The 13,136-nt window shown below is 55.9% G+C and overlaps 1 protein-coding gene across 2 annotated transcripts in view; it reads left to right on the top strand.

The window, feature by feature from the left end:
• RNF43 (ring finger protein 43) overlaps positions 1 to 12,593 on the top strand; it is a 62,520-nt gene extending 49,927 nt beyond the window's left edge. For both annotated transcript variants that reach the window (XM_047758006.1, XM_047758007.1), the window contains 7 exons: positions 2,139 to 2,213; positions 2,326 to 2,457; positions 3,327 to 3,431; positions 5,400 to 5,561; positions 6,068 to 6,170; positions 6,885 to 8,240; positions 11,217 to 12,593. In XM_047758006.1, coding sequence (XP_047613962.1) covers positions 2,139 to 2,213; positions 2,326 to 2,457; positions 3,327 to 3,431; positions 5,400 to 5,561; positions 6,068 to 6,170; positions 6,885 to 8,240; positions 11,217 to 11,260 — 1,977 coding nt within the window. In that variant the 3' untranslated portion in view covers positions 11,261 to 12,593. The remainder of the gene's footprint in view (positions 1 to 2,138; positions 2,214 to 2,325; positions 2,458 to 3,326; positions 3,432 to 5,399; positions 5,562 to 6,067; positions 6,171 to 6,884; positions 8,241 to 11,216) is intronic.
• The last annotated feature ends 543 nt before the right edge of the window (positions 12,594 to 13,136 follow it).

The following is a 13,136-nucleotide window of genomic DNA, read 5'->3' as shown; positions in this document are numbered from 1 at the left end:
GCCATCCTCTCCGGCTCCCAGATTCTAGTCTCTGAAGAAGTGCTTCTTCTCCTCCATGCCTCTTGTTGGGGTGCAGGTGGCCTGGAGGGCAGCGTGGAGGGCCCGGGGGCTGGGCAGCCATCTGGCCCCACCTCTTGCTTTTTGATTCCTAGAACTCTGGACCCAGGCACCCACTGCCTGAGAGTCCTGTTGGTTTCCCCTGTTGGCCAACCCTCTTTCTTTGATTGCTTTTACAACTTTGTAATTATGGGCTGTAATGGGCTGGGGTGTTTGAACATCAGGGTAATTACTTTCCACTGTTCCTACCCCAGTCCTTCAAAGAGAGAGGGGTGGGGGAGTAAGAACGTCTCCAGAGAAGAGAGTCTGGGCCCTGCCCTCCTGCTCTTTCCAGGCCGGCCTGGGTCCAGGGCCTCCCTCTGGGGATGAGAAACATGAGACCCTGGTGGCACTGAGAACGTGTGTTCTGTGCCTCCCGGGGTGACCTCCCCACCCCTTGGCCAAGTCCAGGACTGTGACTTTAGCCATGGGCGTCCTTCTCCTTTTCCCCTGGGGCTGCTCCCCTGCCCTGCTTTGGGGGTCTCTGGAGATTGGAGAGCTTTCTTTTTTCCTTATCTACCCAGGGGCAGGGTAGACTTTCTGGGGGTAAGTGGGCTCGAGGAGGTTGAAGCCCATGACCTCTCCATTGCTGCCGCGATTCCATTCTGGAGTCCTGTGAATTTCCAGGCGATGAGCCTGGCGAGCCTGGGCCTGGGCTGGGCCTGGGTGCTGGGAGAGGGCCTGGCCCAGATCCTCAGGGAAGGAGGAGGGAAGAGGGGGGTTACCCTCCTGAACTAAACAGGCCCCACCACCCTGCCGGGGCTCCCCTGCCTGAGGCTGCCTGTTCTGAGGGGCCCCCTGCCCCCTGCCGCTCCCTGGGCAGCGGGGAGCAGGGAGCGGGAGCAGGAGCCGCTCCCCTGGCCTGCCTGGCAGGAGACCTGCCCCAACAGGCTCTCCCCGGGAAGGGAAGCAGAGATCAAAGCGCTGGGAGTGTGAGTCAGGCCGGCACTGGCTCCTCTTCCTGCCACCACTACTTGCAGGAGGATTAACTCCTTCAGTGCCTGCAGGAAGGGCCCAAAGACTCGGCAGGCCCCCAAGGGCCTGAGGTCCCAGCCTGCTGCCTCTGCTCGGTGAGCCTCTGCTCTAGGGAGGGGGCTGGATGCAGAGCGTCCGCACTGGCGGCGGTGTGGCGGGGAGACGGAGCGGTGGCTGGAGAAGGTCTGTCTGTTGGTCCTTTGCCCTCGTGCCTCCACCGCACCCTCGACTCTTATCTCTCTTCTCTTACCCCACACCCAGAGCCCCTGGATTGCGGCTGCTTGTTCTCTTTCTGGCTCTGCTCTGCCTGGTTGGCTGGAATCTCTCGGAGCCTGGGCGCGCACGCACTCGCGTGCCCGTGTGCATAGTTGCGGCCTTGTGGGGACAGCCCCGGGGTCCCTCCCATCCCTTGGGGGAGGCGGTGAAGGGATAAGACCCTGGACAGGGGCTCCATTAAGTCCTTGAAGTGGAGCCAGAGAGAGAGTTGGCAAATCAGAGTGGGGCAGGGAGAGAGAACCGGGGAGGTGGGCTGAGCCTGGGACTGTGGTAGATGCCTTGAGTGGGAGCCACGTCCCAGGCTCGTGGACCTTGGCCTGAGCCGGGGTGGGAGTCGGGGGTGGCGAGATGATCAGGCAGGGCTGGACCCTGGAAAGCCCAGCTGGGCTCTGAAGGGGCGCTCCCCCTCTCTGCGTTCCCTCTCTGTACTGGGGACGGGTCACCCCCTCCCCACGCCCTGGGGGCTGCCGATCAGTCCTCACTCTCTGTTCTCACACTTCTAATTGAAGGCAGACGGGGCTCCCGGACAGCAGGGGCTGGGTCTTATTTGTCCTTAGACCTAGAGCCTGGTCCACCACCTGCGAAGGGTTTGCTCCATTACAAAAGGAATGGGGTCCTTGAAGCAGGACCTTGGTGAGCTCAGGGCGGGCCAGGGGAGCTTAATCCCACTGACCCCTTGCTCGTGGTGTATGTGTGAGTGTGCAGAGATGTGGCGTGTGCAGAAGCCTCCCAAGGGAGGGATGGGTTGCGTCCTCTGACCCCCGTTGGACCTCCGCTGTGTGTCTCTGCAGGCCCGGATGGCAGGTGAGCGAGGAGCCAGCGCTGTCCTCTTTGACATCACAGAGGATCGAGCCGCTGCTGAGCAGGTACCTGGGGACATGGGGTGTTTGAGGAGGGGGCTGGACAGAGGAAGAGAAAGATACCAGGGGAGGAGAAGTCAGGACCCAGCCGCCCTTGGGGGCACTTTCCTTCCTGCAGCTGCAGCAGCCCCTGGGCCTGACGTGGCCAGTGGTGTTGATCTGGGGCAACGATGCTGAGAAGCTGATGGAGTTTGTGTACAAGAACAGAAAGGCCCACGTGAGGATAGAGCTGAAGGAGCCCCCAACCTGGGTAAGCCCCTCAGTTCTCCAGCCCCAGCACCTGCTCTCACCCCCGCCTTTTGCCGAGGCAGCTCCCACTGAAAGCCCCTAGACTCCCGGAGCCAAAGAGACCTTAGAAGTCCTCTAGTCCAACTCGCTCTGCCCGCTGTGCTCATCTAGGCAAGTTTCTTCCCCTCTCTGGGCCTCATCTGCAGCATGAACAGTTGTAGAGTCGTTTTTGTTGTTGTTGTTTGTTTTTGCCTTTTTATTTTAGGGCCACTCCCATGGCATACGGAAGTTCCCAGGCTAGGGGTCGAATCAGAGCTATAGCTGCCAGCCTACACCACAGCCACAGCAATGAGGATCCAAGCCGAGTCTGCGATCTACACCACAGCTCTAGGCAACACTGGATCCTCAACCCACTGAGCAAGGCCAGGGATCGAACCTCTGTCCTCATGGATACTAGTCAGGTTCTTTACCACTGAGCCACAGTGGGAACTTCTAAAGTCATTTTTCAGCACAGTGGTTTCCTTGGCATAGAGTAGCAGAGCCAGACTGAAGCCTTGGTCCCCTGGCCCCTGGCTGGTGTTTCTCCTGGACTAGGAAGCTTAGCCAGCTGCTCACTGGGCCGCCCCCACCTTGCAGGGGGTCACTTTCCCCTTTATCCCAAGGTCTTCAGGTGGTACCTCTCAGGGCTGACATCTGGAGGACCCTCCCCTGTGAGTGCCTGGGGACAGGGCCCACCTAACTCCCCTGCAGGTTCCTCTCCACCGCGTCCCCTTTTCTGAAAGGCTCCAGGGGCCCCCTGTTCTCCGTGTGTCCTGGGCTGCTGTGCTTCTCCCAGGGTGCCCCTGCTCCTTCCAGAAGTATGACCCTTTCCCTCTCTGCTCGCGCCCCCAGCCAGATTATGACGTGTGGATCCTCCTGACGGTGGTGGGCACCATCTTTGTGGTCGTCCTGGCCTCGGTGCTGCGCATCCGGTGCCGCCCCCGCCACAGCAGGCCGGTGAGCCGGGTGGGCTCCCTGGGGAGGTGGGCGAGGGTACGTGTGGGGGATGGTGGGGAGCAGGAAGGCAAAAGTGAAGAAAGAAAGAGCCTGCATGCCCATGAAGTAGTTTATACCAAAAGGCCCCGGCAAATGACTGTTCATTTCTAGCAGCCTCTCTCTGTGGGTGCCCTCGTTTGTTCATTCATTCAACAAACAGGGTGAGCTCCTGTTATGTGCCAGGTACTGTTTCAGGTTTGGGGGGATAGCATAGTGAGCAAAAAGGCAAAATGTCCCTCCCCTGAGGAGCTTTCATTCTATGGGAAAGAGACAGACAAAAAAATTAATAAATAAAATATATAATTATGTATTTATTTATTTGTTTTCTGCTTTTTAGGGCTGCAGGTGCGGCATATGGAAGTTTCCAGGCTAGGGGTTGAATCAGAGCTACAGCTGCTAGGCTACACCACCGCCACAGCAATGCAAGATACAAGCCATGTCTGTGACCTACACTGCAGCTCATGGCAATGCCAGATCCTTAACCCACTGAGCAAGGCCAGGGATCAAACCCACATCCTTACAGATACTAGTTGGATTTGTTTCTACTGCGCCACAATGGGAACTCCCTATAATCCTTTAGATGGTGGTATATGCCAGGGAGAAAAATAAAGCAGAAACGGAGAGAAAGCGCAAAGGGGACAGGGTTAATTTTTTGTTGTTGTGTTGGTCTTTTTAGGGCTGCACATACAGCATATGGAGGTTCCCAGGCTAGAGGTCAAATCAGAGCCACAGCCACAGCAACTCCAGATCCGAGCTGCATCTGTGATCTATCTGCTCCATAGCTCATGGCAACACCAGATCTTTAACTCACTGAGTGAGACCAGGGATCGAACCCGCGTCCTAATGTATAATAGTCGGGTTCCTTACCACTGAGCCACAACAGGAACTCCATGACAGGGAACATTTTTTTAAAGCAAGGCCAAGGCAGGCTTCATTGAGAGGCTATTTCAGGAATGACCCGCAATGGGTGAGGGGGTCATGTGTGTAGATACCTGGGGACAAGGTGATTGAGGCGAGAAAACAGGAAGTGCCAGGTCCTTGAGGCAGATGTGTGCCCTGTGTTTCTGAGGAACAGCAAGGCTGTGTGGGTGGAATCCAGGGAGTAAGAGGACAGAGCAGGAGGCAAGGACAGAGCGTTCATGGGGGCCCGGTGGCATAGGCCTGTGTAGGCGGTTGTCAGGTGTTTTTTTTCCCCCGCTCTGGGTGAACTTGGAGCCATTGGAGGGCTTTGAGGAGAAGCAGAGCCATGATCTGACTTAGGTTCTAACAACGATCACTCTTGCCGCTGGGATGAGACCAGAGTACAGGGAGGCAAGGCTGGAAGCAGAGACTGGCTCAGAGGCAATGACAGGAATCCAGGTGACAGGGGTGGTAGCTTGGATTAGGGAGGTAGCAGTGAACGTAGGGAGAATTAGTTAGAATCTCGGTATACTCTGGAGGCAAAGCCAACAGGTTTTCGGATGGATGGATCATGGAGTGTGAGAGAGGAGTCGAGAATGGCACCAAGATGCTTGGCCTGAGCAATGGAAAGAATGGAGTTGCCATTTCCCGAGGTGGGGAAGACTTGGGGTGGGGGTGGGGGGGCAGGTGTTGGTTGGGTGGTCCGTGGGGTTAGGAGTTCGGTGTGGGGCCTGTCAAGTTGGAGGTGCCTGTTAACTATCCAAGTTGAGATGTCCAGCAGACAGTAATCAGTTACTCTTACGGTCCTCGAGGAATGGGAAGGTTAGCAGTGTGAGTGGGGGATGGGGTGGGAGGGCTTGGCTGGCTTGGCAGCGCCATGTGTGAACCCCAAGGATACAGACTCCCAGGGGCGGTCACATGGCCCCGTGATCTAACCGGGTGACTGAGAACCACATTCAAGCTGGAGTCCAGGGGGACTTGGAGGGAAGGGGAGCCCTTGCCCCATTCTGGTCCCATCCCTCTTCCCAGGATCCCCTTCAGCAGCGAACAGCCTGGGCCATCAGCCAGCTGGCTACCAGGAGGTACCGGGCCGGCTGCAGGAGGGCCTGGGCTGAGTGGCCAGATGCAGGAAGCAGCTGCAGCTCAGCCCCTGTGTGCGCCATCTGCCTTGAGGAGTTCTCAGAGGGCCAGGTGAGGCCAAGCTGTGCTTCCCCGTCATGACCAGACTGGGGAGGGAGGCTGGAGGGTGTGGAGGAGGCCCTTATGGCCGGTGTGGGTGTTCAGGCTGCATCCACGTCCTGTGTATCCTGCGTGGATGACCCCAAGGTTCGCTTTTTTCCCTGGTCTTCCAGGAAGAGAGAACTACTGTCTGTCGAGCGTGTACCATGTGCCAGGCTCTGCCAAGGGTGATTTGGAGGCATTGTCTCATTTTAGCCTCATGACAGTGAGGGGGCGGGTGGATTAGCCTCATTTCACAGCAGAAAACTGTCTGTTAAGAAACTTGCCCAAGGTCATGCAGCTAAGTGGCAAGATCCAGGTCTATTTGATACCCAAGCCCAAACCTTTTCTCTTCTACTGTGAGGTCTTTGAAAACAGGTGATGGCAATAAAGAGGCCAGTGGGAGTCGGGGACACCCTGCTTCCTGGCCACTGCTGTGGCTGCAGGCAACTTTGGTTCAGAGCCTTTGTTTTCTCCAGGAGCTACGGGTCATTTCCTGCCTCCACGAGTTCCATCGCACATGTGTGGACCCCTGGCTGCATCAGCATCGCACTTGCCCCCTCTGCATGTTCAACATCGTAGGTAGGAGGTGGGCCACAGACTCCCCTGTGTGCAGGCAGATGGGTCTAGAAGGGGCAGGATGGCCTCGATTGTTCTTTAAGATGAGCACTGCTCGAGGGGCCCTCATCTGAGGGGGGCGGCCGTTCCATAGCAAACTTTTTTTTTTTTCCGTCTGCACTTATGGCATGTGGAAGTTCCCGGGCCAGGGACTGAACCTGCACCACAGCAGTGGCGATGCCAGATCCTTCACTGCTAAGGCCATCAGGGAACTCCCCAGACATCTTTATTATGAATGTCCATGACGACTTTGTTGATTCTAAATCTGGGTGATTTGTATATTTATTATTGCGGTTTTCCAGCAATGAAGTATCCTATTCTAACAAAAATAGGATATTACGACACTTTTCCAAAAGAGGAAAGCGAGTTAGAAAGCCTCTTTCTAATCCATCCAAGGGTGCAGTATGGGGTGACGATGTCCCTGGGTGAAAGTCCCACACGGGCTGATGGGAGGATCAGGGCCTGCCATGCGCAGGGGACAACCGAGGAGACAAGTGCCTGGAAGGAGCCTGGGCAACCCAGGGCGCAGGCAGGTTAGGAAGGTCCCTGGTCCCTCAAACTCTGACGGGGCCTGCGGGCTATGCAGGCTTAACAGGTTTGCTACAGCCGCTGGCTTCTGAATGTACCCTCCTTAGGTCTGTGGAGTCAAACCCCTGTGCTCTTGGTTCTTTCTTCCAGAGGGAGATTCACTTTCTCAGCCCCTGGGACCCTCTCGATCTTACCAGGAACCAGGCCGGAGACTCCACCTCATTCGCCAGCATCCCGGCCACGCCCACTACCACCTGCCTGCTGCCTACCTGTTGGGCCCCTCCCGGAGTGCAGTGGCTCGGCCCACGCGGCCTGGTTCCTTCCTCCCGTCCCAGGAGCCCAGCGGGGGCCCTCGGCACCACCGCCCCCCGAGAGCTGCACATCCCCGGGCTCCAGGCGACCAGCAGCGCCTGGCCGCGGCCCAGCACCCCTATGCACAGGGCTGGGGGCTGAGCCGCCTGCGATGCACTTCGCAGCACCCCACTGCTTGCCCACCACCCCCGCGCCGGCCCAGGCCTCACGACAGCAGCGGCTCTGGAGAAAGCTACTGCACAGAGCGCAGCGGCTACCTGGCAGACGGACCGGCCAGCGACTCCAGTTCGGGGCCCTGCCATGGCTCTTCGAGTGACTCAGTGGTCAACTGCACAGACGTCAGCCTGCAGGGCATCCACGGCAGCAGCTCTACCTTCCGCAGCTCCCTGAGCAGTGACTTTGACCCCCTGGTTTACTGCAGCCCCCAAGGGGGGACCCAGGGCAAGGAGACTCAGCCTGGCGTGACCTCTCGGCCCCGTTCTTTGGACTCCGTGGTGCCCACAGGAGAAACCCAGGTTTCCAGCCATGTCCACTACCATCGCCACCGGCACCACCACTACAAAAAGCGTTTCCAGTGGCACAGCAGGAAGTCTGGCCCAGAAACTGGAGTCCCCCGGTCCAGGCCTGCCGTTCCTCGGACACAGCTCCAGTCAGAGCCGCCTTCACCTGACCAGGAAACAGCCAGATCCAACCCAGCGGCTCCTTCAGGGCAGCTCCCCAACCCACAACGGCCCAGGGCCCTCACTGAGCCAGCCCCTGCACCAGCCGATGCCTCCAGCCCGACCCCCAGTCCCGGCAGCCCCTTCCACTTGCAGAAATCCAGCCTCCTTGTCCGACACCCACAGAGGAGACGGCGGGGGGGTCCCTCAGAGCCCACCCCAGCCTCTCGACCCCAGGACGTGACTGCACACCCAGCCTGCCAGATTCTCCCCCATTATGGCCCTAGCCTGGCATACCCTTGGTCCCCAGAGGGCCACCCACTGATCTTCGGACCTCCGGGCCTGGACAGAAGGCTGCTACCAGAAACCCCAGGCCCTAATTACCCCAGCTCACGGCCAGTGTGGTTGTGTCTGACTCCACGCCAGCCCCTAGGACCACACCCATCTGGGGAGGGGCCTTCTGAATGGAGTTTTGGCCCCCCAGAGGGCAGGCCGTGCCCTTACCCACACTGCCAGGTGCTGCCAGCCCAGCCTGGTGAGTTTTCAGGGGAAGTGGGTCTGGTGGGGTGAGGAGACTAGAGCTGGATATTGCAGAATGGGTGAAGTCACCCAAGGGGTTGATGGACGCTGAGAAGGGTACAGCAGAGGTGACATTCAAATTACTGAACAGCCGGTATAGAGTAGGATGCTGGCCAGGCTACTTCAGCCCTGCCAGCTGTTCCTCCTTTAGTTGCCAGATCCTGGGGAGGTCTCAGCTGAGGTCCTAGTGTGGCTGAGACACGGGAAAGCACTTGGGCCAGTTTGGGGCGGCAGCTCGAACACGAATGTTTCAGTACTTTAAAAATTGGTACAGCTGTACCAGTGCATACAGCCCAACATTAGCTGTAAATACAAAGAAGGCCAAGAAGTGTTCCTTGCTCTCAAGGACCGTGTCGACAAATAGTTGCTGAAAACCATAATCCCAGGCCACATGAGATCTTGGAAGAGAAAGAATGACAAATAGCCATAATTCTGGGCTATTGAGAAGAACTCTGTGAATGATGGGGGGAAAAAAAAAAAAAAAAAGGAGGAGCGAAATCCCAGGTGGTTCCCAGCAGCCACGTGGGTCCTTAGGTTTTCCCCTTTCCTCTGGGTTAAAAGAACAACTAGGACTTCCCTTCCATGCACCTTTGTTAATAAGACCAACCTCATTTTCTTGGGGACTCAGTGCACCTCTTTTATTGTACTTCAGCCAATGGTGATCATGGAAATCTTCAACTTTATTTATTTATTTATTTATTTTTGTCTTTTTGTTGTTGTTGTTGTTGTTGCTATTTCTTGGGCCGCTCCCTCGGCATATGGAGGTTCCCAGGCTAGGGGTTGAATCGGAGCTGTAGCCACCGGCCTACGCCAGAGCCACAGCAACGCGGGATCCGAGCCGCGTCTGCAACCTACACCACAGCTCACGGCAACGCCGGATCGTGAACCCACTGAGCAAGGCCAGGGATCGAACCCGCAACCTCATGGTTCCTAGTCGGATTCGTTAACCACTGCGCCACGACGGGAACTCCCGAAATCTTCAACTTTAACTTGTTATTTATTTGCTCAAGTCTTCCTCTTTCTTTTCCCGATCCCCCACCTCCCACTTTTCCCCACCTTCTCCCATTGTGTGGATGACACAGCTCTTTGCCTACAGCCATTGCTAGGAGGGCCCCTCTGTCCCCTCTGAGAGATAAGACTCAGGAATCCCACAGGCAGGACCTGAGAGCCGCAATCATCCATTCATTCCTTTCTTCCATTCTTTCTTCGTTCTATGCTTGCTGTGTGCTAAGCTGGGCTCTGAGGACATGGACCTTGTCAACCAGGAGACCCAGGTCTTTGGAGAGATGGGTATGCAAAGTGTTATAGCACGGAAAAGAATTGCTTCCACAGGGCCACATACTGCAGACTTTAGCCAGGTGTTTGGTGGTTCCATTTGGATCCTGTTGCGTGAGTACTTTCAGTGCAGCCAGGGCCAGGGCACCACCTCCCTCTTTCCCAAACTCATAACTAGTTTCACTGTCCCCCCTTTTCCCTGCTGACTGTGCCAATCCATGCCAGGTCCTGGTAACCGTATCTCTGCCAGGTTTACTTCCGTTTCCTCCAGTACTGATGGCCGCTGCCCATGACTTGGGTGCAGCCCAGAGATGGAGGCAGGAGCCTCCCAGCTCCTCCCTTCCCTCTCACAGGCCCATGAAGGCTGGGAAGTGCACATCAGCTGTGTCCTGCAGAGCCGTGTAGCCCTGTGACCCTGCTCTCCTACCCGTCCATACTGCTTCCGGGTGATCCTCCTCAAATAAACTGTCCAGAAGTCTCCAAATGTTCTGTTTTGTTCAGAGTAAAGAAAAATCCAAATTGGTTTGGCCTTCAAGGCTCTAATACCAGCTGGCTCCCATCTCCCTTCCCAACCTCATTTTCCATTCTTCCCCCGTCCCATGCTTTAGCCAAACACTTCCTGCAGTTTCTGCAGCCCAGAATATTCTGCTGCCTTCCTATTACCATAAGTCTACTTCTCCCCTGTTCCTGCAGGACCAGCACCTTGATCTCCACTTTTAGGAAGCTCTTCTTCTTTTTTTTTTTTGCCTTTGCTAGGGCTGCACCCGAGGCATTTGGAGGTTCCCAGGCTAGGGGTCCAATCAGAGCTGTAGCCACTGGCCTACACCACAGTCACAGCAACTCAGGATCTGAGCTGTATCTGCCACCCACACCACAGCTTATGGCAACGCCGGGTCCTTAACCCACTGAACAAGGGCAGGGATCGAACCCACAACCTCATGGTTCCTAGTCGGATTTGTTAACCACTGAGCCATGACGGGAACTCTGCAGGGAGCCCTTCTCATTGCTCCACTCAGACATCGTTTCTCCCCTGCCTCAATTCATCTCTTATGACCCCAGCCCTGCCCGCCTGGCTTAATTGCCACTTAAGTGCACACCTTCTCTCCTACAAGGTTGTCAGGTCCCTGCTGAGTCTGTGGTCTTCTCTTTGGCACATGGTATCAAGCCAGGTCCACAAGTTCTTAGCAAATATTTATTGGGTGAATGAGTGGTTAACTATCAGTAACACACTGGTTGCTATATTGCTATATATGCGTCTCTTTTTCTTGGTTTGTTTTTCTCTCCCCTGTGTTCCAACTGGGGCCCCTCTCAGCTTTCAATCTTTTTTTTTTTTTTGGCCGCACCCACAGCACATGGAAGTTCCCCAGCCAGGGATCTAAGCTGAGCCACAGCTGTAATGCTTGATCCTTAACCCTGTGCACTGAGCTGGGGACCAAACCTGTGCCTCTGTAGTGACCCAGGCTGCTGTGAGCAGATCCTTAACCCATTGTGCCACAGCGGGAACTCCTCAGCTTTCAATCTCATCGCCCATTCTGGACCCATTCCCTGCTCCTGCCTCTCTCTAGTTCCCTCCCAGCCATACTCTCGTAGAGGTGGAACAAGCAGGAGGCTGGCCGGACCCTCCCTGACTTCTTTCCTCCTCTCTCTCTGAATGCAGGCTCAGAAGAGGAGCTTGAGGAGCTGTGTGAACAGGCCGTGTGAGATGTTCAGGCCTCACTCCAACCAAGAGTATGCTCCAGATGCCTCGGGGCCCTACCTGCCAGAGTCCGGCTCCTGAGAGAAGAAAGGACCTCAGAAAACACCGCTCTTTTATGCCGGACTTCCTGGCACCCCTGGCACAGGAGTGGTGATGGTGGGTGGCAGGAGGTGTTGTTTCCTGCTCCCCGCTCCAGACCTTGTCTGCAGAACCCTCTGCAGTGCCGCACGTCTGTGTCCAGCCCGGCAACCAGCTAGCACTTGTGTGGGCTGGCTTCCTTGCAGGCCGGTTTTGGGTTTTGAGAGCAGGAAGCTAGGTGTGGGCAGATGGGTGTCATGAAGGCGGTGCTCCTTCCCAGCCCCAGTAGGTTTCCCTCATCCCAAGCCTCCTGTTCACACCAGCCAGTGGCTGCAGCTGAATGCATGGGCCCTTCTCTCCACCTTCCCTGGGAGAGTCCTGCCCACCAGCTCTGGCTCCTCCTCAGTGAGGCTGCTGCATAAGCGGCAATGCTGGTTCTTACCATTTTCCTTCTTAGCAAAAAGATCGGGAGCCCAGGGGAGCCTGACCCCAAAAGGGGGGCTTTTCAGCTTCTCCAGGAAGGGCCTGCCCTGGTGCCTAAAGGAGGATATTTCCCCCTCCTTGTCCTCACTTGTCAGATCCTTTGTATTAAGTGAGAGAGAAGGCTCTGTGGATTCTGCACCTGAGGGGGTAGAGCAACTTGAAGAACCTGGGTGGAAGCCTCTGAGCGTCAGACTCCCTTGTCACTCCAGCAGCCCTAGTTCCTGGGGGATAGGGGTGGGGATGGTGGGAAGGGAATAACTCTGGACTTTATGTAGAAAGAGGGAGCAAGGAGTGAAGGTAGAAAGGGCAGAATTATTGCCGAACAAGGAATTTTTCTCTGAGAGCAGGGATAGGGAACAGAGGAGAACAAAGGAGAGGTAATATGGGACCCTTGGGATTAGAGGGCCCAGAGGCCCAGCTTCCCAGTATAAGCCACGCAGGCCCGGGACACCCAGGAAGAAGTGGAGCTGGAGCAGGAAGTCTGCCCTGGGCAGCTGGTTACCGAGTGGGCACGGGCTGAGGGGCCTCCTTGGGGTGACATTCACCCCAAGGCAGTTGGAGCATTGCTGGCCCCTCAGGCATTATCCCATTTGGAATGTGAATGTGGGAGCCAAGTGGGCACAGGACCCCACCTGGGAATCTTCTTCCCCCAAAGTCAGGGGGGAACTAGCACCTAGGTACCCACGTGGGTATTTATATCTGGACAGAAAGATGCTTGAATCAGGCACTATGTTGAGAAATGTATTTATTTGCTAATATATTTATCCTTAAATGCGGTCTGGTCTTGTGGTTTTGTTCTGTCATGACTGTCACTGAGGGTAACAGCTCCGTCCTTTATATGGGAGAAATAAATTATGTTTGGTATCAGAGGCTAGGCTCTGATTTATGAAAGGACCGAGGAGACTGCTGGGCTTGGCACTAAGAACTGGCTTGTAAGCCCCTAAACCATGGTTTAGTGAACTCAGGGAAAGAGAAAGCATGACTGGATTCTCACTGCGGTTCCGTTTGTTATCTGTATTGTCATTGTCCTCATTTCAAACTCTCACTGATGACGCTTCACTGACTTTCTCTGTGACTCTGGGCAAATACTCTGTGCCTCACTTTTCCCACCCCTGAAATGGGCCCACCTCACAGAGTGAAGTGTGTTCCAAAGTAGAAAGTGTGCAGTGATGGAGAACACCCTAACCCATCAGATCCTGTCGGAACAGGCATGGACGGGCACTGGCAGCACACTGGCCTTGAAGAAGCTCAGTTTCAATTTAGGAGGCCTGGCTGGGAAGATAGACCAGTAGGGCCTGAAACTATCTATCTATTTATTTT

The sequence above is a fragment of the Phacochoerus africanus genome, chromosome 14 (assembly GCF_016906955.1).
Source record: "Phacochoerus africanus isolate WHEZ1 chromosome 14, ROS_Pafr_v1, whole genome shotgun sequence".
NCBI classification, from domain to species: Eukaryota; Metazoa; Chordata; class Mammalia; order Artiodactyla; family Suidae; genus Phacochoerus; species Phacochoerus africanus.
Note: the sequence above shows the minus strand (reverse complement) of the source record. Positions and strands in the feature narration are given on the sequence as shown.